A 27,886-nucleotide genomic window follows, 5' to 3' on the forward strand; every position below is an offset into this window, starting at 1 on the left:
TTCACTTTCCCCCCTTCAGCTTCCTCCCTTCCCCCTCCCCCCCCCACCCTTGCCTTTGATGATTCATTTTCTCCCAGTGGCAGCGGGGGCAGCGCCGGCGGCGGGGGACCCCAGCGCGCGGCGGTGAGTTTGGGTCTCTGGGGAGGGTCTGTGCGTGCTCTGTGGGGCAGGGGAGGCGCCGGGGCCCTGAGGGGGCTGCGCCCCTGCGGGCGGGGGGGCCGCGAGGAGCCGCGCCCGGGGTCCGGCAGCGTGCGGGGCCGCCGCGGGCAGGGCGGGGGCGGCCCTCGGGGCTCTGACAGCGGCGGGCGCCGCGGGGACCCGCGGGCGGAGGGGCGGCCGCGGGCGGGGCCGGGCCCCGGGCCGGGGGCGGCGGGGGCCGCGCGGGGCCGGGGCGCGCGGCGCCGGCGCGCGGAGAACGCCAGGGGGCGGCCGCGGGCGCGGGGGCGGCGCCGCCCGGGCCGGACCCGGTCCCGCTCCCCTTTCCGCCGGGCCGGCCCTGCGCTCGGACTCTCAGCCGCTTCCAGCAGCTCAGCGTCTGGGTCGGTGGTTTTAGTGACCCTCTCGGTTTGATGGAATGGCCGGACTAGTTGCCTTGGGGTGTTTTTTTGGTGTGATTTTTGGGTTACAGTTGGTTTTTGTGATTTTTCATCGGGGGATACATGCCATTAGGGAAGGAGTAAAAGGCACGTATTTGTCCAACATCTGTATGTGAAACTTTAAAGTGAAGTTACCTTAGACGTTACTCTCGGAAACGCGAAAACCGGTGAGTGAGAGGGAGAGTGCGTGGTGTTTTGTCAGGGTGTGTCACAGGCAGTGAGAACCTGAAGTGTAGAACTTTGTGGAGTTTCTGGTGCGTTAAATTCAACACGTCTCAGGAGAAGACGATAATCTTAAATTGTGCCGGGTGAGGTTTAGGTTGGACATCGAGAAGAATTTCTTCACAGAAGGGGTGATTAGACATTGGAATGGGCTGCTCAGGGAGGTGGTGGAGTCACCGTCCCTGGAGGTGTTTAAGGAAAGAATTGGACATGATAATTAGTGCCGTGGACTAGTTGAAAGGGTGGTGTTTAGTCACAGATTGGACTCGATGTTCTCAGAGGTCTTTCTCAACCTGTTTGATTCTGTGATACGAGATGGCAAGATGATCAGTGTTCCTTAATGTAGCTATAAATACCTACTGGCAGGTTTTTATCAATGAGGATAAAATGTATTGTAGCATAAATTCTCATGGAGCCATGCCTTGTTTCCATGATCTGACCATTATAACTACATATGCAGCTGCTTCAATTTTCTTAATACTGAACTTTTCTCTTCAGTTCTCTGCTTTCTTCCTTGCAAGTAACAATATGGGAGGAAATCAAGGCTTACTTGGTTGAAAACTTGGATGTTACTGTTTCTTTATCAGGCTGTTTTCTTATTAGCACCAGATAGACACAGACATCTCTGCTTTATACCCACTGGAGCTCACAAACTGGAAATTCAGACTTATTTAAAGCAATAGCTTAATGTATTGCATATAAAATGAATGAGTGGGATGATGAATCCTTGTATACTCAGTAACAGGACAGATTAGGGCTCTTGAATGCTTTTTCTGCTCTGTTAGCACTATCCTATTCCAGGACTACACTTCCCAGTATGCTCTTCACTGCACACAGCACATGCTTAAGGCCCAAGTCTGTTGCCCAAGTCAGCATGGTACGTGTGAGGTGTGATGCCCTTGTGCCAAAGCAGAGCTGTGGTTTGAAGATGCAAAGAAGTCCCAGCTTAAGTACTTAAGTACCCCTGACCCTGTGTGTTCCCCCTGCCCCAGAACATCCACTCTTGTTTCAAGCCAGGCTCAGATTTGTCTCGTGACTCCCCTGATTCAGTGACCGAATTATTCGGGTCACTTTGCTCTGCATTTGTTTTGTTGGCACAGAGGGAAGATGCATGGATGAGCGCATAAGCAGTTGTGGGGGCAGAAACACTACTTTTGGAGTTACACTGGTTTGGAGTCTTCATTGGACTGTTTGACCCAGCATGGTGGGGCTGCCCCAAACTGAACCTGTGTAAGTCACATAGCTGCATACACACAGAGCTAATTTGGGTTATGGAGAAGTCCACGGAGCACCGGAATTGGTGGAAATGTTTGTGTGACTTGGCAAGTGGGAGGAAGGAGGGTCTCCCTCTCCTGGAAGCAGCTGAGCTTTTATATTATCTCTGTGACTGCTGAACAGTGGAGTTGTTGCAGTGACTTGGGGGAATCGCACAGGCTTTGGGCTGCTGTGCTCAGCCTCACCCTGAGAGAGCCCCCAGTGGAGGACATGGCAGGGCAGAGGAGGAGGAGCTGGAGCTGCTGTATGATTTGGTCTTTGACACTCATTTTGTGCTGGTACTGGATTGCTTCTGTGCCTGGATTAGTATCCAAATTGACACAAAAATCATGTGGCTGCTCAAGAAAAAAGGGGAGTGTACAGGCCGAGCTGTTGGTGAGAGACTGGAGCCTGGGTTTGGGTCAGTTTTGGATCCAGATCTGCTCTCCCAAACTCCATCCTGGGGCTGCAGTTCTGCAACAGTCTGGACTGACCTGAGTCAGTTTTGATACAGTCTTACAGCCTCTCCATGCCACTATTTATCCGTGTCCTGTTCTGCACTGAGCTTATTCGCAGCACTAACTAACTGAAAAGAAACACTCAAAAAACATTTTTTGGGGGTCCAGTTTACTGAACCTCCAGATTCAGTAGTCTCAAGTCTTCTCAACAAAACTTGATTGTTCTGAATAGCTCCTTAAAGCTGTGCAAGTTTTCCTTCAGCTTGTATTTTGATCAGTCATTTTTATTCTGGTGATCCCATAGGAAAACTAGTTGCACAGTTTTGCTCTGCTCCCCAAATTCCACGGTCTGTTTACTTTTTGTAGGGTTATCAATAATGAAACCTTTGTTTTTTCTCTTGATACCTCTGATTTGTCCAGAAGAGCTGAGGCTGGGGTTTTGTTGGGGCTTTTTTGTGTCTTATATTTGCTTTAGGTCACTGTCTTGTTGAGGAAAACTTTCTTGGAGCTATTGTTAATTAAAAAAAAAAAAAAAAAAAAAAAAAAAAGGCAAGCCAAAATGTAGGTGTTTGAGTACTTAAAAATAATTATTTTAAAAATCTATAAACTATATTTTAAAGGAGGTCCATTGCTTGTCTGTACTAATTGTTTGTGCTTCGGTTGTTGAATGGTGCTTCTGAATGTTATTGACATGCAAATAATGCTCAGAAAGTGTTAATAGGTTTAATAAATTTAGAACCAAGTAAATGAAACTTGAATTTTCATTTTTAAGAGTACTGTTGTAATGAAATGCCCGATACCTCAGTGAAAGGTACCAAATGTAATTGAGCTATGTTTTGGTATTTGAGGAAATGTGCTTGTCAAATTACCATAATAGAATTGCTAAAGGCAGTGTGATTTAAAGAGTAGTGATGTTATTAATAAAGGCTTAAAGCAGCATTGTGGTCATTTATATTGAAATACAAAAGGTCCCTTGGAAACTTTAATTATGCTGGTAAACTTCACAGTTGTAGGTAAACCTCAAGTCCTTAGTGGTCCAGGTGTAGTGTTAGATTTTGATGGCAGAACTCTGTAGGAAGAGTTTTGAAGTACATAGTGGTGTAAGTATATTTGAGTGTTTTATTGAATGGGAAGATAGTATTCATCTCTGCCTTTTCTCCCTCAGTTCCTAAAGGACTTGTCAATATGAATCTGATGTAGAAAGCAGTGAGAACAAATCACATCAGAAGATATATTGAATACCACATTGATGGTTAGTGGTGCAGCTTTTGCTTCTTTCAGGTTTTCTGTTGGCATTATCTGCTGAGATGTTCATGGGAAAAGGAATCCTCACTGTTTCTGGCTTTTGGAAAAGCCAGAAACAGCTTTCCATGTCTGGAAAGCTGGCTTTGGGTACTGGGAGAAGGAGTCAGAGTCACAGAAATCAGGTTGGAAGGGACCTCAGTGGGTCCTCTGGCCCAACCTCCCTGCTCAGGCAGGGCCATCCCAGAGCACGTGGCACAGGACTATGTCCAGACAGATCCTGAATAGCTGCAGTGAGGGAGACTCCACACCTTCCCTGGGCAGCCTGTTCCAGTGCTCAGTCCCCCACACAGTAAAGTTCTTCCTTATATTCATGTGGAATTTCTGTGCATCTGTTTCTTCCCATTGCCTCTTGTCTATGGAATAGTGGCTGAAGAAGCACACTTGCAGTCTTCAAGTTTGTCATTTGGCTGATACTGGAAAATAGAGGCAGCAGTAGACTGAGACAAAGGTTTTCTTGCTCATTGGGCTGAGGAGCCCAAACAAACAATGATTTTTTACCAGAATTGTGCTATGCACCATTAAATGGCCTGAATTTGCTTGAGGAGGACTTATGTTGCTGTCTGTATCAATCTCTTTTGGAGCAGAACAAAGTATTTTTTCTAATGTTTAGGACGGTTTGTGTATCATTCTGTGGCCACATTGCTTCTTACCTTTGCAGTTGTACCTTCCTTGTCATTGCTGTTATTGGTTAAGCAGAACATGTTAGCCCAGGCAGTACTCACCTTGCTCAAATGGCCCTTGCGAAAGATGGGTTTCCTTCTCCATGCAGAGAACGCCTTTCCTTCAGCCCACTCTGGCTGCTGTACCTGGTGATTGTCAGAAAATACCACAGTAAGCATTTCCCCCAGACTGCTGGATACAATACAGGATTCACCTACAGTCGGACGTCTTGGTAATTTCATTCACCTGTACTGCTTTTGAGCTGTAGCACAGCATGGACTTCAGTCCTGGTGTACAGACACCAAGACCGAATTTCATGTAAGCTTTTTATGTCGTTTATGTTCTAATGCTTTTCGCTACCAATGTTACAAAAACATGGCAGAATCAGGGTTAGTTATAGAACCCTGTAAAGGTTGAGAAGTAAGATAAAGTTTGAGAGTGGATTTGTCATTAAGTGTTTATGTCAGAGTCAGTGGCAGATCTTCACAGAGTTGCTCTTCTGACAGAATTTCAGGTAGGATGCTTAAAAAGGAAGTTTAAAGGGGTTGTTTGGTTGTTTTTGAGGTTTTGTTGGGTTGGGTTTTTTTTCAGATGTATGTTATCATAAACTTACATGTGTAGGTTATCAGGCAAGCTCGGTGAAATGAAAAAAAAAGCCTATCCAAGGGTGTTTTGGCAGTACCTTGAAAAAGAGCTGGGTCTACCTATAGTTGAATGAATAGAATTAATCTTGGGGTTAAAGAAAGTCCCTTCTATTACTGGCAGCAAGAAAATTCTTTGTCCACTGAAACCATCTCAATTCTTTTTCTTGATATTGATGTAGTAATTGAGCCAGCTTTTGCTCAGTGTGATTCTGTTACACTTTGTTTATAGTCTTTACTGCCTTTCTGTAACAATTTTAAAAGGTTCTAAAACCTGTCAGTTGCTGGGTGATAAGTTCTAGTAAGATGCTTTTAGCCAATGAGTCTGTTAATATACAACATGCTTGTCTTTACTTTCCCTAATTTGCCTCAATTTTCTGTATCTTTGTAAATAACTTAATTACTAATCATCTGGCCATAAGTATTTCTTTAGGTAGTTGGATCACATAGGTGTCTAATAGAAATCTAGTCATTTACTTACTCTTACCTGATAAAAAGCAGAATTTCTACAAAAGACAGAATTTCAAACATCTATTAGTTTATTGTGACTTTCTTCCACCAGATTGAAATGTGTGTTGCAATGGCCTGATACCAGCTGTGAGCAGAGCATTGGTTTTTTTTTTATAATTACAGTAAAGTGAAAAGGCACAATTTATTTCTTTGTGAGGAAGCAGTAGGGAGGAGGGTGAATTAAAATCAAGAGAATGAATTCCTAATGTGTAAATGCAATTGTAAAATAATTGTGTAAATCAGATCGTATCCTGCAAGTTATACAGAGTGAGACACAACTGTGTACAAAAACATGATTAGCTTTCTTATAATTATGTATGCAAAAGACATTGAGACTTCAGACAAAAACTAGCATTTGCTTTGCTAGACATTTGTGTACTGCAAAATTGCAACTCTACTTGTGACCCCACTTAGTATTGGCATGTTGAACCAGGTGTGTTGTGACTGGTTTGTTTTGTAATATAGAAAAGTAAGACTGGTAGCCTGGGTCCTCCAGGTCATCATTGAGGGTTTCTTGAGCTCTGATTTTTGAATAAAGATGTAACATCTTTCCCCGAACCTCATTGCAAAAATGTCTGTTTTCTGATTAGTTTTTTTCTTCTATTCTTCCAAACTCTGCTCATCTTTAGTTCTTGGAGGATGCATGTAAAATGGTCTTTGCTGTAGACTTCCCAGTAAGTTCTGGGATTTATGTATTAGGAGACAGAATCTCAGTTGGATACGTATTTGAAAATACTCTGGGTCTGGAGTCACACAGCTCTGGACATGTTTACCCACATGTGCATATACTTCTACAGGTATATCTGTTGGTATAGTCCAGCTCTTAAAAATGTGCTGTCATTAGCAATTTATCAGCTCCAGAATTCTGTCCTTGCTGCCGGATGCCATTGTAAATTGTAGGACAGTACTTCACCTGTTCACATTTCTGTGTACTGGTGCTAATGAACAGCTTTTCTTTCTTCCTGATGCAAATGCATATTGCTGTCTTTCCTCCCACCTTTCCCCACTTTTTCTTTGGAGGGGGTGGGGGTAAGGCTGTGTTTCAGTTCTCTTTTACTACTATTATTATTATTGTTGGGGCATTATTACTATTTTTTGTTAAACTTTGTGTCTTGAAAACAGTTTCCCAGTAAGTTCTAATCATGTTTGTTTTACTTCCAGTAGGACTTGGAACTGAATTTATTCATCCACTTCTCCAAGCCTTTTGAAAAGTGACTAAATGCAACTGAGTCAGATTGTCTGTGGGTATGAAGTGGCTGGGAGAATCCAAGAACATGGTAGTGAATGGCCGGAGAAGTGGAAGCAAGTCATCTAATGACCACGCACAGACCAAATTGCAGCATGCAGGAAAGGAGAATCCAAAGACGGGCAAAAATGGAGTTGAGAGAAGATCAAGCAGATGTATGTACATGTTTCTGCTGCTTAGTGCTATGATTTACTTCCTAGTTTGCCAGCCAGGCTTCTGTCTTACCTTAATTCATGAGAGAGGTCTGCAGTCAGCATGGAGCTAACATCAGAAATATTAGTTATGTAGATATTTTCTGGATGTGTTAACTCCCTTCAGGAATATAGATTTCTTCAGATCACTTTAAAAGTCAAGTAAGAATAACTGGGTGTAAATTAATTTTGAACTTTTGTAATTATAAAATGCATGATTGGCACTAAGTGACAACTAGTATGATTTGAAGTGGATAATGTAATTTGAAGTACTTGCCCAGCTTTCAGTGAATACACATGTAGAAGTAAGCCCCATTTTTTAATCAAGTCACTTATATCGATAGCCACTCTGCAGTGGTTTTAAGGAATATGGATTCTTATTTTTGCTATTGGTCTGGGATGAAGGATTAAATGCAAATTAGTCCTTTATTCAGATGTCCTTTACAGTCCTTTATTCTGCTTCTCCAGGTACTTCATCATCAATTGTCCTGTATTTTTTGCCTCCAGCCTGTGTGTCTTGTCTGTCCCTAAATGTAGCTGGGTTCTATCATGTCCCTTAAAAGATATCTAATTTGTGCTCTCTTATTTGCAGGTAGTGGTGCTTCAGGATTTGAGGGACAAAGTCGTTATGTGCCTTCCTCTGGAATGTCTGCCAAGGAACTCTGTGAAAATGATGACCTAGCAACTAGTTTGGTTCTTGATCCCTATTTAGGTTTTCAGACACACAAAATGAATACTAGGTAACTTGTCTTTATTTTTCTAGAAAAGAATTCATCTTCTTAGTTGATGTAAATCAGCAAAAACATGGAATTTTGTGCATGTTATAACAAAGTGAAAGAATGCAAATTTGTGAGTAGCTTCTGCCTTTAAAAGGGTGTTGCATGTGAGTCTGGAGCTCAGCACTACAAATGCAGCTGCCCACAGTGCTCCATCATAGGGCTTTCCATTAGTCTTGTGTATTTGTGCTGTAGAACAGGTTGGTAATAGGCATCATTTTCTAGCTTAAACACTTAACTAATTGTAAGTTTGAAACCAGTAGTCATTTGAAATTATTCAAAGGCAGAAGCCGGTGTTTGTTAACTTTTCTGTTTATTCCATGTGCCTCGATGCTTTATTTCTCCTTCCTTATTCTTAAACATCAGAAGATGTAGCTCCTGAGCACTTCAGTGTTGGTGCTACTTGATCTGAAGTTCTTGCAGACCCCTGCTGAAGGAATTGCTACTCAGACTTGTCTGTGTGGATAAGATAAATGAGTGTGCCAGCTGGAAACTTGCTTCCCAGAGTTGCACCTACTTTTGCACTGTTACACATCTGTCTGAATGCTTTGAATTGTGAATACTGTGGTCTCAGGGTTTAGCTGTTTGTGCTTCTCCCTGTTACCGATGTATCACTGATGATAACTGTGTTCTATAGATCTCTCTTAAGCTTGTCTGCATGCAAGATCTGTATTGATACCTTAATGAGGAAACTGTATATAAATTACAAGTTTCTAAGGACAGGAATTGTGTGCTTACTACTGTGCAATAATAAGAGCTGGAGTTTCCTGGCAGCACATCATGAGAAACAGACCCTCAGCCCTTCAAACTGTTGCTGTGACTATTTTTAAAGGACATTTCACCTGTGCAGCACAGTCACATACACACAGTATCAGTTAAGCAAATTGTATGTATGCAACAAACTGCTTGAGTCAATAATGACTGCTAGATGAATTGGTGCTGTCACATTACATAAATAGCTGCTGGTATAGCCTGACAGTATCAGCTGCACATGAAATTGCAGCAGTGTGGTCCTAATAATTGTAAAGACTTACCCCAAAGAGATCTTTCCTTTTTGCTGGGGAGTGCAACATCCTCCTTTAAGAAGGATGTTGGAGTTTTTCCTGTTCCCTCCCTGCTATTGATTACAGTAGCACATTGTCCAGGTATGTATCCTTACAGTTCAGTCAGTTCAGTTTGAAGTGTCTTTGTATTTTCATTAGTTAATCAAGCTAAGAATATATGTTGAAATGAATTTTTTGTTCTGTTGCATGAACCTGTCTGCAGGTTATGCACAGGTTGTTAGGTCTTACACTTTTTGCTGTGGAAATGATATAGTCGTTGTTTAATGACTACATGGTTGTCATAGCTGGAGAAGCTACTTTTGTGAATGTTGTTTTATGTTGATAGGTTGTCAACTAAAATACTTATTTAATTACTATTTTGAACCAAAAGGCTACACACAAAGGCCATTATCATGTATTTCTTCCTTTCTCAGACTTGGAGAACAGTTACAGGCAGTCTTCAAGGACAGTAGTTAATAATCTTGGAGCACTATGGGAAATACTTAGGTGAGGCTTACATCTCCTATCAGATGTACACCTTCTCCCTCTATCATATTGTCCGATTGAGAAAGTTTCTGATGTTGTAATAATTAAAGTCCCAGGCATCAGCATAGTTCTTGATTATGTTTTGGGGGCAGTGATGACACCTCCTTGTTACTGTGGCTGTGATGCTTAGATTATCTTTTTCCATTTAGTAAACTGTAGTCTTTCTAAAACTCCTTACTGTTATTTTAATGGCTTTGAGGGAAGGTGGGGGGAAAGCAGGTGTGAAAAAACTATACTGCTTCCAAAATGCCAAGTGCCAGTACCCAAATATTACAATGTAGTAGAATTGAAGATTTGCAGCTTATGTTTGGGCATCTTCTGCTTCAGTGCCATGGAGTCATATTAGTTACGTAGTTTGTGTATGGAGATACACTTAAAATAAAACAGCCAGTTATGGTGGCAAGCAAAGATTTCCTGTTCCCTTGTTCTGATTTGTTTGAAGATGCCCTATGAAAGTGTCTGTGCCACTGTTCTGCTGTGCTGTGTTGGAAACATGTAAGAGATTTGTATTTTTGCAGCCCATTGTGAGTTGATGATCACTTACTGAAGTTCTTCCCCTTACCTTGGAAGCCAGGTCTGTACTTTTGTATGCCATGAGTGTCTTCTCTGTGAGCACTTTTTCTACTTAATTATTCCAGGTGAAGAGTTTGTAAATTTGATCTATCTAGAGTATTTTGATTAAAGAAAATACCCCTCATAGTAAAGTATCTAGGTTGATGTTGAAATTTACTTGTTTTCCATCGTCTTTATATTGAGTTAATAATCTTACAGTAGGATGCTAAGAACATGACTGTTACTTTACTTGCTGTGTTTTTGTGTTTTGGTTTGGAGGTTTTTTCTGAGTGTACAAAACTAAAGTCCTGCAGTTTGTGAATGCCCACCATCTTGGGAATAGGGTTGTTGGCTCTGTAAACTGTCAAATCAGGAATGTCTGAAAGAACTGAAGACTGTTTCTTAAAAGCTTACAACTGAATCCCCTAATGTGTTTGTCCAGTGTTCCTCTAAAATGTCTTGTCACTAGGGATTTGAAGGACAGTATAACAATGTAGCTCTGGAAATATCCTCAGTGGCTTTACCCAAAAGTATTTTTTGCATCCACTTGGATTTCCAAGAGAAAGCAGGATGTTTTCACAGCTTCCAACCTTTTTTACAGGCCCAGTTGTCATTCTTTCCTCAATTTTGTAGCTCTTATCTCAACAGAAGAGCAGCTTAGCAGTTAATAAAAGAAACCCCATGTCTTAAAAAGTATGTTCTTGTCAAGTATTGCTGTTCTTAGAGATTTTGTTTCTTCTTGTACAAATCCTGTTATATCAGCCTTTGTTTGTCTGTTGTGGTAAAAACAAAACTCATTTTGCAAGCTACATTTCCTGGGTTGAAGGTTGACAAACACTTGAGATTAAAACTGACACTTGTAAAATGCTAAGTGAGTTCTTGCCTGTCTTGCCATCTCTTATTTTTGGGTGCTTTTCCCTAGGCTGAGCGCTGAATCTTAAAGTCATATGCCTTAGTGGCTAATCTGCTCTTCATGCTATCTTGCATATCAAAGTGTTACTGTTTAAACCTTAAGCCAGACTCCAGATCATGTTGCTGCTGTTAGCAGTCAGTGTTGTTTCCTGGGTCCCTAAAGCACCAGCATCATGCTAGGGAATACTGAGAGCACTTCCAGTGTGTCTCCAAATCTGCAGGTGGTTTAGGAAGTCAGATATGTTGTGGTCTGTTTGCTGCTTTTAGTGAAGTTACAAACAGGTGTATGGTGTGGGTGGTTTTGTGTGATTACATAGGACTAAAGGACAAAGCTTTAAGAATTTCCATGTTTTCCATTGGAAACATTAAGTGCTTGGGGATGATATGCAGGAAGCTGCTTCGTCCCTTAGAGTCACCACTAGGCAGTAGAGACAAAATGCACAAAGCAGTTTCATTGCATTTATGAGCCTGTGCTGAATCTCCTCTGCGTTCTTTAGGTCATTTCCGTATTATAATTGAAGGGTTCATTATTCATCTTGAGTGAGGTCTGGAGGCTGAAAAAGTGATGTGGGTTCTGCTAAATAAGATTATGTGGCCATACAGATCAGCTTCAGTGTTGTAGTGCTATGGAGATACTGGATTAAAGGTATACAACTCTTATGTAGTGATAACCTGTTTCAAAGTGAAACTTTTACATTCTTCAGACCTTGGTGTCTGTGTACGTCACAAAATTGTTTTGATTGGCTTTTGCATAAAATCAGATTTTTTAATTTTTTCTAGATTTTTTTTACTGATACCTTAATTCAGTAAAGTCCTTTACCTTGCTCCTGATTGTCTTCCTTCCTTGTATATAAATCACACAGTGATTACATTGGAACCAACTGTTTTGCTGTTCCTAAATGATTTGAATTTTAAAAAAAATCACTACCAAAAAAACACGCTAAACCATGCCCTGCCCCTCAAACCAATACCACCTTACTTTTACAGTTTTCTTATTTGTACTTTTAGCTTCAGCAAAAAGTTTTACATCTTCAAAACATGGAATGGCTTGCATCCATTGGTCATGTTACCTGCTGAATTAAATTTACGATTTGGAGTGTCAGAATAGGATTAGAGGCAAGTGTTAGGTTGTTGATTTGGGGGGTTTCTTGTGTCCCCCATATTTATTTTTTAAAAGTACTTCTTTGATAAATTGTGAGAATTTTATTTATTTCTATTCTCAACTATATTGGTGTTACGACTGCACTGGTGTGTATTTAGTGTCAGTTCAAGACATTTAAGTAATGTGGATTACTTTCTTCATTAAAAGTGCTGTTTTGAATTTGGCCTTTAAAGAACTTTAGTTTTTTTCTGTATGAAAACAATGGCAATAAATGCTGAACAAGTTGATCATAACTTGTATAATTAATTTTGAGGAAAAAATACACTACAGGGTTGGGCAGGGAGGAAGCCAAAATGTATGTTAATTAAGTTGTTTATGCTTATTTTAAATAGATGATTTTCAACTCTTGTTCTGCTGTCTTGAATGCTTAACAGGCTTGTAGTTTCAGATTAGTGCTCAATCTCTGGTACTAGGTGAGCATAAACTTGCTGTTTTCCAGAGCAGCTTAAACAGAAATACCATCCAGACAAGGTGCCTGTTGTTAAAAGGCTAATGGGTTGATTTGGTTTTGATAAATTCACTCTTCTTGTTGTTCCCTAGTCAGAAGTTGAGAAACAAGGTTTGGAAGTTAAACTCTTTATCATGCACTGGTTTGCTGTGTGGAGTTCCATACTGGATCTCTTGCAGGATCAATTTATCCTTTTTGTTCAAACTCACTGCTCTCAGTGACTGAAACTGAGCAAGGTACTGTGCTTCTGAACTTACCAGAAACTCTCCTTTAACTTCCTTTATAGGCAAGCATCTCACTGACCTTTGGCTTTATACCTTGGAGTTCCAAGAGTCTTTAAGTACTCCTGAGGTAAGAGAAACTGGAGAGAGAAAGAGCTTTGCTTCCCCAAGCCATTTTCCTACGTCTTCCTTGTTGAGACCATGTCAGTTTGCCCTTAATTGGGATGAGATCATCTTCTATCTGATTTTGAAACTGTAGTAGCCACACCTTTATCAGATCTTGTTGACTACTAAAAAAAAGTATTTTCTAGGGAAGTGTGAAAAGTTTCTGTTCTGCAGGTTGTCAGGAAGAAGGGCTGATATTATTTCTTTAAAGATTCTGTTGTATCTGAGGTTTTCATTCTTTGCTCACTTCTAACACCTGAGTGTCTTGCAGCAATCTTCCTGTCCCATGAGACCTGAGCTGTGAAGCTGCTTGTAGATTCTGTGCCTGTGAGCAGATTCAAACACCAATGTGTCTTGTTCAGTTTCCATGATAGAATTTAATACGCATACTGTTCAGAGGAGGAAACCAAAAGTCTGGATAAACAATTCTGATTTTAATTGCCTTTTTTTTTCAGAGACTGGGTTGGCTGGTTTGTTCTGTTGGTTTCCTTGTGCTCTTTCTATCTCTCTTCTTTGAACTAGTTACTTGTTTTACTGATACTTAAAAGTTAGTTTCTTTGGTTCATTTTATATGTATACATTTAGCTGTGGGGCCTTTTCGGGCTCTCTTCATGGTGGAGGCTCAGAAACAGTGTGTAGATTCTTCCAGCAGATGTGTAGGTTTTTGGGGGTTTTTTTGATCTCATGTGTAAATGTGGAAGCCATGTAACACCAAAATGGTAGTATGCAAGGTTGCTTCTCAAAATCAATTAGCATTTTGGTTGAAAAAAAAAATGAATAAACTAATTAATTACACTCCTGGGACAAGTGAGGTATCTATCAGCAGACCCAAATTCTTCAGGAACATTGGACTTCTAGGCTTTCTTGGCTTCTTCAGTGTCTCAAATGAGAAGGTACTTTTTAAAGTATATATGAAGATTCACCTGTGAAAGACTAAAGCTTTCATGAGGAGTCTGGACTGTAGTATTCTGAATTTGTTTATAAACTTCATATGCTCTCAGTGCAATTTACATGTGCTGTTGAACTGTGAACAGCCCTCTAACTCAGGCTCAGGGTGCACAGTGTCATTCTGTTTCATCTGTTTGGGAAGCCTTGGAGTGAAGTGTTGAACATAATGTTGGTTTCCAGCATCTTTTTATGCACTTGTGGATACTTCTTGCTTGTTTGGATTCCTGTTTGTCTTTTCTCATTATCTCTGTCTTGTCACGATTTAAGAACAACATTTTGATAGAGGTGCTGCAGAGAGTCCTTAGTATTAATTTTTGAGCCTCTGGGTGCAGAGTCATGTTCTTTGAAAAACCCAGTTCCCATTTGGAATACTGTCATGCAGTCCAGCATTCATCTGACCTTGTAATGTCTTGGGGGTTTTACAATCTCTTCTTGTTTCCAGCCATGTTTTTGGTCCTTGAAGGGCTTAGGCATACACTAAATATTTTACTTTGTATGAATGGTGTTACAAAAGTTTCTGCTAATCACTTAAATGAATTCCACCAGCAGTGTGGTGCCTGAGACAAGAATCCATAGAGACACCTGCTGAATGTGATCCAGGGAGGTATGCCAGTGACTTTCAAGGGCTGGGGCGAGGTTCCAAGATACCTAAGGTCAGGTAGACATCGAGTCAGCCTCTGAGAATAATGTGTTGTGAAACACCTAAAATACAAGCACTTGGGGCTGTAGAATGTGCTTTGAATTGCCAGAAAATGTAGGGTATTGATTCTTTTTCTGTAGGTCTTGAGAGCTGCTGTTAAGCTTAGGATCTTCCATCCTTTTGTATCTGTATTTCTTTTCCTCACTGGTGGTTCAGTTGGAATACTGCTTTCTTAATATTTGAAGCCTTTTGATGATAAATAAGTATTATGATGTCTGTCAGCACATATATTGCCTGTCTCGGGTGTTAATGCAATTTTGCTTATGGTGGCTTTTCTACCTATCTGTGCTCCTGCAGGTCACTTAGCTAAAAAATGGTGTATTTCAACATGTAAATACAGTGTAAGGGAGAGGGCAGTCATTCATGTAGCCCAGCAAAAACAGACATAGCTGAAGACCAATTTTATCTGGAAATCCTGTGGGTTTTTCCCTTATGTGATGTTTGCAGAAAGAGGTGTAAGCAACATATTACCGTTACTCATTTGTGGAAATTGGTGAGCTCTCTAGTTCTCCTTGTGTAAGTTCAGTTAGCTCCTTGCTGGGAAAGTTGTTTCTGGTTGAAACTGAAAGTGAATGCCAAGTCCTGTTCTGAAACTAGTCAGGTTCAGTTTAGACTGTGTGATTTTAAATTCCCTTCATGTAGAGGAAATTCTGTGAGTTATGACTATCAAATCTGGGCAAAGTCTTTCTGGTTTTGGGAGAGCAGAGATATTTTTATGTGTGACTGGCAAGTTGAGGAAGACTTTGGTGTGCTGTAGAACAAAAATAATGGTTCTGTCATCTGTAGTCTGAGAGGAGTTTTCTTGCATGGTAAGGTCTCTTATTAGGTAGTTAGCTTTTTGGGGTGACAATACAAGTATATTCTTTAATAAAGAACTTGATTTGAAACTTTGTGGCATGGTGTGTGCTACAGTTGTAAGCAGGCATCTGTTTCTTGACTGATTCCTGCTGTCATGTTCAATGTCATATCCCAGCCAGAAGAGAACTGAACCTGATGTCTGCTCAGAACTCCTTACTGTGCTATGTCCTCTGAAAGCCCACAGGTTTATGTTGATAAATTTTGCTGGATTCAAAAAGGTGTAAAAGTGTGCTTAAGTTATTATGTCACAAGAAGTTTTTCAGATGGAGATTTGAGAAATTTATACAAGCAGTAGCATGAAACGCTGATAACCTGCTGAAAGTGATTCTGCTCTTAGGAGATCTGTCTTCATTGTATCAGGTGCATAAATACAGCATCTTCCTTCTAAGGAAGGAAATTGAATCCTCATGGTTGTTGCTTATTTCTGATTAGACTTTGAGTATTTTATGAAGTGAAACAAAATCAGGAGGTAACACTTTTTTGTCTCCTTTATACAAGTGGCATGGAAGAGGCAAATCTTACATGGTCATTTAAAATAAGTTACTTGCAACATTCAGCGTTCTAAGGTGATAATAAGCCAGTTCATATGAAGATTTAAAAAACAGGGTATCAGTGAGGAAGTTGAGGTTTACTTCCATCAATTTCAAGAATTTCCCCCCCACACCTTGTTTACTTTTGTAATGAAATACAGATTTCATTTGGCAAGTAAGAGGAAATAAAATCAGAATAGTAATGCACTTCCAGCAACAAGTAACAGGACTTACTCTTACACATGTGCTGAAAAGTTCTTAGTTTGTTTAGCACTTCTGTCATACTGTGTGTAAGCAGAACAGATGTAAAAAGAGCTGCAGAAAATTCTTTCTCATGATCCTGGGAAATTTTTAGCTTTGTGAAGAGTCCCCTGGGGTGTGGCACGCGTTTAAAAATACCCACACCCCACCTCTGCCCCAAAGCAGAGCATATATGGGTATGAGCTCAGTCAAAGGCAATGTATAGGGATTTGGCAAAATCTCTTAAGTGCTGCTTTCTCTCGGTGGTTTTGCAGCTCCAAAGTGGAGCTTCCACTTCTGGCAGTCATGCAGGATTTTTTTCTGCTACTTTTTCCCACTGAAGATATAAAGGGTAGTTTTTCTTAAATCTAAAGCTTTGAGAAGAAGGCAGAATTCTCTGCTAATGTACAGGTGTTTGTTTTCATATTTACATGCCCAAGAGTTCCTGTTTGGGGGGAAAAATTCTTACAATTGCACTAACTTTTGGAACCTTAATCTTCCACAGATACAGCATCTGCTATGTGTTAGTATTTGTAGATACTTCTTGTGTTTTATATGAATGCACATGTTAAGTCTGCAATCCACATAAACCCATGTAGTGAATTTATCAGTATAAAAAGGCTTTGGATTTGGCAAAAGTTGGTCAGTGTTTTATGCAGGAAGTTAAACATTTCTATGGGTAGCATAAAGAACTGTGTGCTGTAACTGAGGAAGAATTGAGAATGACTGATGGTGGACTGGAATAGCTTTATTTTTTATTTCAGATTTCGACCTATTAAAGGAAGGCAAGAAGAACTCAAAGAGGTGATTGAACGTTTTAAGAAAGATGAGCACTTAGAAAAAGCCTTCAAGTCCTTGACGTCAGGTGACTGGGCCCGGCACTATTTTCTTAACAAGAACAAAATGCAGGAAAGGTTGTTCAAGGAACATGTAGGTGTATTTGTAATTAATGTGCTTTTTCAGATGGGTGAAAGGCAAAGAAAAAGTAAAAATTTATTAAGAATGTAGCAGTAATAAAGCAATTGACTGCTCTGTTATATGTTGTTTTACTGTTTTTTTAAGAGAAACTTCCTTTGTTTTTTAAAGCCTAACTAGACACACCCTTCCTTTTTTTTTTCTTGTTAACCTGCATTACCTTTTATTAATAGAGTGTAGAAAGGAAGGGGTTTTTTCCCCTTCATAATTTGTTTGTATTGTGGTTTGTTTGGGGGGGTTTGTGTTTGTTTTAGGTTTTTTTTTACTAACAACTGTTGTAATTCAAATTGGGTGACAAAGGAAGATAAGGGTAAAGGGAGTAGCCTTGTTACCTCAAAATGCCCCAGTTGTTATGGGTATAGGGGCTATACCCATAAGGGTATAGGGGCTATACCTATAAGGATTGTTCCTCCTCCAATTCCCAGGCCCCAAATCCATTTTGTATGTAGCATAACAGTTTTTGATTCTCAAAGTTCAAAGCCAAAAAAATCATAATACTGTTTACTTAAAAAAAAAAGATGCTTCTTCAGGATTTAATCTATTGTTTCCGGCTACAACCAAAAAGAATGTGGCCTACTTTAAAATTACCAAATCTAGTAATGCAAGAAAGAGTTAGCAGAAGAAGTTCTGCTTTGTTACAGTGATTTCATTAGTTGGACCAATTTTGTATCACTCCAGGTATCTTTGATTATCCAAAGAGTTTAAGAAAATTAAAGATACCTGTGTGAGGATTCCTACAAGTCACTGTGAAGAAATAAGATCAACATAATATGGATATCTTAAATGCATAGAAACTCATTTCAGCAGATAGCATCCTGCTTCAGTATCCATGTTGTGTGTGGTTTTGTACTGTTCACTTTCATTATTTATATAAGAAGTTCCTCACTGCTTCCATTTTGTCTGTAACAGACAAGTACTGCGTTTTTTCATTGCAGGTATTTATTTATTTACGAATGTTTGCAACTGACAGTGGGTTTGAGATACTGCCTTGTAATCGGTATTCTTCTGAGCAAAATGGAGCCAAAATTGTTGCAACAAAAGAATGGTAAGAAATACAGTTTACTGTTGTGTTCTGTTTCTGTCAATCATTTGAAAGAATCTATAAAATTATATTAAAAAGTGTGGTTTAGAATTAAAACTGCAACCAGTGAAATGGCTATTTGTATTGTTACTTGAAAATTTAATTTTCTCTCTGTTTTTGCTAAGTACATAATACAGGATCCATGCCTCTGGAAGGTAGTCCTATGTATGTTTGGATTTATGCATATAGTCTTCATTATACTTTTTTTTTTTTAATCTTGTTTTCAGTCAGTTTTTCTCTACTCAGGAGCTGTTAGACTTCCACAAGAAACATGACATTATGGCAGATTTTTTATACAGCAAATAACTGGGGAAAATGAGGTTTTTGCCTTTTTTAAACGGGTGTTGTTTGTGTATTTTGATTGTGCAAGATGAATCTCTCCTGGAAGCACAAGGCTGGAACCCCAGTGTGCCCCATCTCATTCTGGCACATCTGAGTTTCATTATAAGCATGTGTGTGACAGCACCAGCAGATTTTACCTTAATTCAGATTTTAAAATCACTTCAAATGTAGACACCAATTGTATGAGGTACATACAATTCCATAACACGTGGAGGTTATGTTTGTTCACATTGGGATTGAGTGGCCAGACATCCTGCTAGTGGCAACACAATCTCCACCTGTTGTAGAGGAAGCTTTAAATACACTGAGGACAGTTTCCAGCTCTTCATGACCAGAGCTGAGAGTTCCACAATCCTGATACAACCCAAAAAATACTGATTGGGTTTTGGGGTTTTTTGGGTTGGTTTATTTGTTTGGGGTTGTTTTTGTTGTTGTTGCTGTTGTTTGAATTCACCCCTTGGCTGATTCTTTGGGGTAGAAGCTTTGCATGTGGTTGTTTTGAAAGCAGCCTGAGAAGTGAGCAAGACAGGTGGGCTACATCTTAACCCTGCTGATACCTGGAAACGTATCAGGACTCCAAACTAGAGATTAGAGTTCTCAGCACTCTCTGTCAAAGGAGAAATTTGCTCTTAAACGGCTTCGCTTTTAGTTCGTGTCCTTCCTATACCTTTAGTATCTCCATGGTCATCTCTGTCAGAGTAATGTGGAATGGCCACTCTGAAGAGCAGTGGAAACAACGCCCACAAGAAAATGAAACTCTGTGCTCCTACTAGGCTGAGCATTCAGTGCCTCTGCACTGCTCTAGTCATGATGGCATATTGGCTGTCTGCACACAAAGGCTTCATGGTTTTGTTGATTTTTTTAAGTGTCATTCACCCTCCTCATTCAAGGACCAGCTTCATGCTGAAGAACTAGTCATGAGTGAGGAAAACATCTTGCTTGAATTCCAGCCTTTGTTGGAGTCACTTCTGGGCCTTATTTAAAAAGCTGTGGAGCTGTAAGCATTTTCATTTTGCTGGGTTTTCCTGGTCACAGGATGAAGTTTAGGAAACACAAGCAAGAGCAGCTGGAGGAAGTCAAAATTTCTCAAGTGGTGATGGGGAGGGAGTGTACACAAATGAAAAGATCTTGCTTTTGGTTTTAACAATTTCAGAAACTGAAGTAATCAACTCTTACAAGAAGCCTCAGGAAATTGTAGAAACAATGGTTGTAATTGTTTCTGATGTCAGATTTGATGTAATTGATTCTATAACAACTTTTCTTTCTGTGAAATTATTTTGTAATTTTGGCACATGTAGTCTTATTTCTGTTAATCTTTTTCCATTAAAGGAAACGAAATGATAAAATAGAATTACTTGTGGGCTGTATTGCTGAACTATCAGAAATGGAAGAAAACATGCTGCTGAGACATGGGGAAAATGATTTCAGTGTCATGTATTCCACACGAAAAAACTGTGCACAACTATGGCTTGGTCCTGCTGCATTTATCAATCATGGTGAGTAGTAAGTATACGAAGCATGTTGAAGAGCATGAGAAATTCAGAAGTGTTGAATGTGAGCCAAACAGCACAAGAACTTGGAGAAAAATGTCTGAATCTGGAATAGTATATTAATGTAGGACAAAATCATATTGGGGTTTTCCCAGCCAGAGCTAATCATCTTTGAAACTCGGAGATGGCTCTAGGAAGCGATGCTGTTTTCCTTGAAAGAGACTTTGGAACTAGCAGCTAAATTAGTGGAGCATATTTTGGGTTACCTTGAATTCCTTATGAACTCAGTCAACAGTAACACCTTCATTAGGTGAACTTCTTATGGCTCTTTGACCTTTTGCAGAAGTTTAGCTGATTGTGTTGTATTTGTGTACCAAAGGAAGAGCAGGTAGGATTGAAGATGAAACTGCTTACCCTAAAGAGGAGGGAAACTGGACATTTGTAATAGCATAGGCAAGAGCTCAGAAATGCAGCTATACCAAAGCAGGAGTCTTTTGATGTATGGCTTTGTGCATTACTAACTTAATTCCCAGTATTTAGTTGAGATTCTGCAGTCTTTGAAGTCAAAGTGAATCCTTATTTTAGATATCTACAACTATTCATGTTTCAGGTCTTATCCACAGTTAATTGACTTTATCTTTTGGACCTTTTTCAGATTGCAGACCTAACTGTAAGGTAAGCAAGAAATTATAAATAAATAAAGTACCCCACTTTTTATTTCTTTGTCCTTCCAACTTTTCTTCCCCAATTATGTTACTTTTATTTCTTACTCAGATACTGTGCTGCCTTAATGATTAACCTTTTTTTTCCCTTCCTGTCATCTGCTTCTCCAGTTCGTATCAACAGGCAGAGATACAGCATGTGTGAAAGCTCTAAGAGATATTGAACCTGGAGAAGAAATCTCTTGTTACTACGGAGATGGGTTTTTTGGAGAAAATAATGAATACTGCGAATGTTACACCTGTGAAAGGTATGCATTGATGTAAATGGCTTTCAAATGGAATTGGGCATATTCATGATCTATTTTGTGAAACTGAAAGTCCTTTATTATGAGTAATCAGATTTTTGGACACAAAATTATTGCTTCCTACCTGTTTGCTATAATGATTTTTCTGTGTTGTTACAGAATGGTGATGATTCCTGAGAACTCTGTGTTCTCTTAATCTGTTGATCCTCCATTCTGGAGATTAGCCCAAAATGAGACACAACAAAACAGGGGTGTAGATTCTTAAAAATATTTGTACCGAATAAAGTAGAATTGGAAGGAAAAGCAGTTGCAGCTTCTACAAGACCATTGTGAACTGACCCCCAACTTTTGCTCTTCTTTGCATTTGATAAAGCAAATTCCATTAATGTTTTATTTGTGGAGATGAAGTTCTCTTCTGCTGGGAATGGGCAAAGTAGTTTTTCACCCAGTGTTGTTAGAGCTTGGGGGTTTGTGTATTCGTAATTATCTACTGGTTTGGACTGTATTTGTTTCTCTCTGTCCCTCATTCAATATTAGTTTTTCGCATGTGCTGTCCCAACCTGGTTTCTTCACATGAGCTGAAAGAATTCCATAGTTGATTTTTGCCATGTTGAAACTTCTCACTGTGAGCAGGGAGGCTCAGCATCATCTGAGAGAGCTTCACTCAGTTGCAAGAGGAGCTGCACAGAACTCACTGTTCTGTTTGATCTAACTGTAGGAGGGAAGACCCTATAAAGGACAAAATACTGCTCATATTGAGAAATAGCTTAGTGCACCTGCATATAAATAGTTTAATAATCCTACTTTCATTTTTATTGGCTACTTTGGTCACTAACAAATCTTGAAATTAAAGGGAAAACACTCTAGCATGGACCTCCAAGCTCATGTGATGTCAGATCATTCCAAGTGAAGGATGCAATCTCAGACTATCTTGAGAGCTGCTAGTAAAAAATGTACTTCCATCCTGGAGACTGTAAAGTGTTGAATAACTAGATACTAGAATTGTTCTTGCCTTGTGACATGGAGCAGTGTGGGGTTTTTCTCAAGTTCTTTTGATCATTGATTTCAGTGTAATATGGGCATACTTTCTTTTTAAGGACAAACTAGTTTTCTGTGTCTGAACGTTTTCATTAACTTGTTGGTTTTGCATTTTAAGTACATGAAAGTGTTACTTTTTAAATCTAATGTTTGAGTCATTTTAGCTTTGGGAATCTACTTTTCAATTACAAAGCGGTAGTAGAGGCAGTCAAATAGATAATACTTTATTTTGGGAGGAGTTAGTGAGGACTCATTTTGTGCTTGTTTCAAGACTGATGAGGCAACAGTCACTTTGTATACCACAAAAAATTAATAATTAAGTGTGTCAATTTTAACTAAGCTGTAAAGAGTGTTAATTTGCAATGTTAAAATGCTGGGATCTAAGGATCTGTGGGTATGTTTGGAGCAGTGGTAGATTTGGTGCAGTACAATTTGTTCCAAGCCTCGACAAGTCATCACCAGGAAGATTTGCATCTCTCTACATATGTCTATGTACTCTTCCTAGTGATCCTGCTGTTCTTGCTGGCCAGCTGAGACATTTAGGCACCCAGGATGACAGGTAGAGGACAAAACAGCCCACAAAATAGTAACAAGTTCTGTGGCTATTGGTATTGTTGATCCAGATACACCTGGGATCCAAACTACTGCATATGAAACAAAGCTCTAAGTTTACATTAAGATTTCTTAATACCTTGTGTCCTCTTTTTATTTGTAGACGTGGAACTGGTGCTTTTAAATCAAGAGTGGGATTGCCAGCACCTACTCCTGTGATTAACAGTAAATATGGACTGAGAGAAACAGACAAACGATTGAACAGACTTAAAAAGTTGGGTGACAGCAGCAAGAATTCAGATAGCCAGTCCGTCAGTTCTAACACTGATGCAGATACCACTCAGGAAAAAGGTAATGCAAGTAAGTAAGGAGAAGAGCTTAGAGTCATTTAAAGGCGTCACAAAAACATGGAAAACTTTCACAGTGATGGAATTCCTCTCTAAGTGTTGAAATGCTTTTCACATACTGGTCATTAAAACTTAATTTATTCAGGAATCTGAAGGTAATTTAAACAGCAAATTCATGGGTTTCCACAAGTGTTTGAAGAACAATAGGTGGTATGTTATTCTTTTGTTTTCCTTTTTTTAATATCAAAAGCAAATTTATAAACATGGCAGTTAAAATCCTGCCAATAATTTCTGTATTTCAAAATACAATAAAGTACCACAGGCAATAGTAGGGTTTAGGAAAGAAAACTTACATAGTTTGAATTCTTAGGAAAAGAATTTCTAAATAAATACTCCTAGTAGGTATTATTAAACAAATAGTTGTTTCCTTTAGAGGTCTTTTAAATTGGCAGTTCTTCTCTTTCCACATCCAGAATTGATTGTTCAGACACCTCTTGTGCAGTGAAAGTGCACAGTTAGTAATTTCAGAAGAAATTGGAAGGCATTTTTCTTTGTAATCTTCCTGCAAGACTTCTCTCCATGGAGTAGGGAGTATGATTTATTTGCTTTCCTCACTTCCCCATCTCCACCAACCTCAGTATGGGCAAAATACAAATTATTTAAACTTTGATTTAACTGGTAAACAGATTTGGAGCTATGTAAAACACTGTGGTTCCATCTGTCTCCTGTTTGCTGCTGTGATAGTAAAGAAATGAAATGCAAAAAAACCATAAAAACCCAACCAACCAATGAAAAAAAAAACTTTAAAAAATGTCCCCAAATCTTTTTATTATTTCTGATTACCAGTATTTAGAGTTGCACCTCTGTTAAGCAGACAAAACTCCTTTGCATGCCACAGTAGGCAGTAGTTTCACCTGAAGCTGAAACCATTACATTAGATAAAGGTGTTTGGGGTTTTTTGTTCTTTCTCCATTAAAAAAACCCTGGAGATAATACTAGATCATGCTAACCATCAGGTTTTACTGGAATAATACTCAGCAAAAGCTGTGAATAATGTCAAATAGATTTTTTTTTTTCACTTGGTAGAAGAAGAAATTAAGTGAAAACACAGCTTAGTATACTGGTGGTAGTAGGGGGAAGTGTATCTAGAAATGTTGATGTACTTGTGGCCTGTTTGGCAATTCCTTTCATGTGCTGAGTTGCACATTAAGCAGTCTCATTCCTTACTACATACTATCTTGTCTCATGGATTAGTTGGAGGTGCCTCAAATAAATGAAATAACTGCAGTATTTGGGAGTGGGAAATTCAAGTTATAGTAGTGTCATAACAAAACTGCTTTTTTCTTTTTCAGCTAACAGAAAATCTTCAATTGGTGTAAAAAAGAACAGCAAAAATAGAACATTAACCAGACAGTCTATATCAAGAATTCCAGCATCATCAAACTCTACCTCATCTAAACTAACTCATATAAATAATTCCAGGGTACCAAAGAGACTGAAAAAGCCTGCAAAGCCTTTACTTTCAAAGATAAAGTTGAGAAATCAGTGCAAAAGGCCAGAGCAAAAGAATGCTTCTCGAAAGCTTGAAGTGGGAAATTTAGTTCTCAAAGAGCCTAAAGTAGTTTTGTATAAAAACTTGCCCATTAAAAAGGATAAAGAATTGGAGGGACCAGTCAAAGTTGCAGTCTCTAGCGGATGCTTAACGAGGCATGCAGCAAGAGAACATAAACTGAATTCTGTGAAAGGTGCTTATGAGCATGGTGGTATTGCACCCTGCACATACATCACGAGGAGGTCCATGAGAACAAGGATGAGTTTGAAGGAGACCTCTGACACAAAGCTTGAACCAAATACATTGGATAGCTATCAGAGTAACTTGACTGGAACACAATCGGACATTGCAGAGCAGCAGTCTCGTGCACTAAACAACAGCAATGTGGCTCATGGACCATCACATAAAGGAGAGGGTCGGTGCCAGAAAAGTGATGCAGGCACATCAAAAAAGAAATCTCGACAAGGAAAGCTTGTGAAACCATCTTCAAAGACAGAGGAAAATGATACTATGCACAACACGCCTGTGAAGGATGAAGTACCAGATCTGATTAGTTCTCATTCAGAACTTGAAGAGAGGAATAATGTGGTGGACACACCTGTTGGCTTTAAAGACTGTGTCCCTGGATCTGGTGGCTGCTCTGTAACAACTGACAATTTTAAAGCAAAAGACAGCTTTAGAACTGCAAAAAGTAAAAAGAAAAGACGAATCACGAGGTATGATGCACAACTTATCCTTGAAAATAGCTCTGGGATCCCTAAACTGACTCTTCGTAGGCGCCATGATAGCAGTAGCAAGGCAAATGATCAAGAGAGCGATGGAATGAATTCTTCAAAAATAAGCATAAAATTAAGTAAAGACCATGAAAAAGATAATAATTTATATGTAGCAAAGCTAAATAATGGGTTTAACTCAGGATCAGGCAATAGTTCAACAAAACTAAAAATACAGCTAAAACGAGAGGACGAAAACAGAGGTGCATATCCGGAGGACCTTCATGAAAATGGTGTGTGTTGTAGTGAAACTCTCTCCCTTTTGGAGTCAAGAATGGAAGTAGATGATTATGGTCACTATGAAGAGGAAACAGCAGATGAATCTTCATCAGAAGAGGATGATGAAGAGGAAGATGACTATGATGATGAATTTGATGACTTTATTCCTCTTCCTCCAGCGAAGAGATTAAGGCTTATTGTTGGCAAGGATTCAATAGATATTGATATTTCTTCCAGGAGGAGAGAAGATCAGTCTTTAAGGCTCAATGCATAAGCTTATAGGTCTTAAACTGACCTGTATGTTGTTTCTAAAAAAAAAAAAAATAATTAAAAAAAAATAATAGAAAACCCAACAAAAATTCCATTTGATTATTCCTCAACTAAAGAACTTTCTGAAAAACTTAGTGGCAGCACTTCTTTATTCACTTATCAGCGTAATATTGTAGAAAGTGTACAGCATACTGACTCTTCTTAAGTCTGATTTGTGCAGATTTTTATTGTACTTTTTAATAGCCTTCTTATGTGCAATTCCAAGTTAGAGGTAATGCTCTGTTGTAAAATAAAGGCTCAAGCAAAGTTACGAAATTGCATCAGATCTTTCCATGCAGGACAATGAGAATACAGTGTGGCTACAGAGTTATTTTTGATCAGTAGGAGCGTTAGTTTGCTCTTACCATATTTGACTAAACAATTTACAAAATCATAGTAGCAGCATATTAAGGTTTTCTAGTATATGTTAACATCACCAGCAATGATCTACAGCTTTCCAATTTATTTGCTAGATGGTTTTTCCCCCTTGGAGTTTGTCAGTTTTAACACTGTATGCTGTCCCAGACGTACTGTTTGTGGCCTTTGTTATAGTAGCAAACCGTTGGTTGGAAGTCAAATTTATTTCTTTAAAAAAAGAGAAAAAAATATGAAAAGGTGTTGACAATTTGCTGACTTTTTAGTACATTATATGTACAAGGGTAGCAGTATGCAGAATAAAGTTTGGATATGGTGTATTTATTGCTTGTTACGTAAATTAAACACCTTGTATTTAACACTTTTCAATACTTTTAGATAAAATTGTTCTTTGCAAGAATGATTGGTGCTTATTTTTTCAAGAATTTGCTGTGAAATAATGTGATTACGACGGGCAACATTTATCCAATGAACTGCAGCTATCCTAAATTGGTTCTTCATATTTTTCTGTTGCACTTGTAAAATGCTACAAGGAATTTAAAGAAAAATCTATTCACTTTAACTTATGATAGTTTTATCAAATTAAAAACAACTAAGTCACAGCTTTTGTTCTGTGGTAACCTAAGAATTGTTTGTCTTTTAAGAACCAGTTGTAAAAGAATGAAAAAATATGTATATGTTGTAAATATTTGTGTGTTGTGAGAAATTTTGTCATAAGAAATTGAGATAACTTGCCAGAAAGGTTTTTAAGTTTAGAAATACATCCATGCCAATAAAATAGGAAACTGTAAACCTAGTTTTAAACTCTGCATCAGTTGGAGTTCTTCGCTCATACATAATTCACTTAATACTTCAGAGTCTGCTTTATAACAATGAAGAGCATCAGGGCGATCTTTGGCTCTTTGGTTTTTAATAAAAGAATGCTAGGAAACTTCTGGGCACAATGGATTGTTTGTATGTATGAATCAGCTTTCTAAGCCATTTTTTCAAACAGGTCTGAAACATCAGAGTTGACATAACTGTGTATTGCTTTGGTCTGTAGCATTTGTGTTTCTACTTGACTGTGGATTAAGGTTTCAAGTTTTTGTATCTAGAGGTGTTGAAACATAAGTTTCATGCTAAAACAGGTGCTGTTGGGTCAGCTGAATCCACTGTTGGCTGCTCAGGATTTTTTATGTCATGTCCAACTCTCTCTGCCCTAAAGATCAAGAGCTTGAGTTACATGGCCACTGTGTTACCCAGTGGTGAAAGCATTAGTGGAGAGAATTAAGTGTAGAATTGAACCTTATATTTGTACCATTGTCAGTCTTTGGGAGGGGCCTTGTGTCATGCCAGGGTGTGTATGTTTTTAGAATGGGGGTGGATCTCTCTGTGTAGTCCATGGCTCATACTGTCACACCTTGGCCTTCAGTTCAGGGAAGACTGCACAGATGCTTTGGTGAATATGGTCACAGCTCTGGTGATTGATCTTGTGGGGTCTTTAATTGTACTGTATCATAAAATGGGTTAAAGGAGATAGAGATGAGTTGTTAAGGGTTTGCCTTAAAGTCAGATGTGTCCAGGAAACAGCTGATGACAAATGACATTAATACAGCTCTTCTAGAATTCACAGGTGCTGTGACTGGATGCTATGCTCTACAAGCATTTCTGGCTGTATCAGCAAAAGCTGAACAGTCTCTGCA

The 27,886-nt window shown here is 39.1% G+C and overlaps 1 protein-coding gene and 1 long non-coding RNA gene across 6 annotated transcripts in view; one reads left to right on the forward strand and one right to left on the reverse strand.

Annotated features, from left to right (window-relative positions):
• KMT5B (lysine methyltransferase 5B) lies at positions 1-27,135 on the forward strand. 5 transcript variants are annotated; one of them, XM_021555183.3, is made up of 10 exons: positions 1-123; positions 6,811-7,047; positions 7,676-7,823; positions 16,949-17,114; positions 18,095-18,204; positions 19,912-20,078; positions 20,728-20,747; positions 20,906-21,042; positions 22,793-22,989; positions 24,329-27,135. In XM_021555183.3, exons 2-10 carry the CDS (start codon positions 6,894-6,896, stop codon positions 25,792-25,794), a joined length of 2,565 nt encoding a protein of 854 aa, XP_021410858.1. In that variant the 5' UTR covers positions 1-123; positions 6,811-6,893; the 3' UTR covers positions 25,795-27,135. The 5 variants fall into 5 exon arrangements, with proteins under 5 accessions (XP_021410858.1, XP_021410860.1, XP_021410859.1 ...); XM_021555185.3 differs by having other exon boundaries at positions 22,793-22,980; XM_021555184.3 differs by lacking the exon at positions 1-123 and adding an exon at positions 519-2,048.
• LOC116183749 (uncharacterized) overlaps positions 4,558-27,886 on the reverse strand; it is a 52,367-nt gene continuing 29,038 nt past the window's right edge. The window contains exon 3 of the long non-coding RNA XR_004148441.2: positions 4,558-4,641. This is a non-coding gene — a long non-coding RNA (uncharacterized LOC116183749). The remainder of the gene's footprint in view (positions 4,642-27,886) is intronic.

This window comes from Lonchura striata, chromosome 6, assembly GCF_046129695.1.
Source record: "Lonchura striata isolate bLonStr1 chromosome 6, bLonStr1.mat, whole genome shotgun sequence".
In the NCBI taxonomy this organism is placed as follows: Eukaryota; Metazoa; Chordata; class Aves; order Passeriformes; family Estrildidae; genus Lonchura; species Lonchura striata.

Excerpts from the sequence above, each read along its gene's own strand:
- KMT5B (XM_021555183.3), top strand. The coding sequence starts at position 6,894 with ATGAAGTGGCTGGGAGAATCCAAGAACATGGTAGTGAATGGCCGGAGA. Across the intron at positions 20,079-20,727 it reads TGCTGCATTTATCAATCATG|ATTGCAGACCTAACTGTAAG; the intron begins GTGAGTAGTAAG and ends GACCTTTTTCAG. Across the intron at positions 21,043-22,792 it reads GAATGTTACACCTGTGAAAG|ACGTGGAACTGGTGCTTTTA; the intron begins GTATGCATTGAT and ends TTTTATTTGTAG.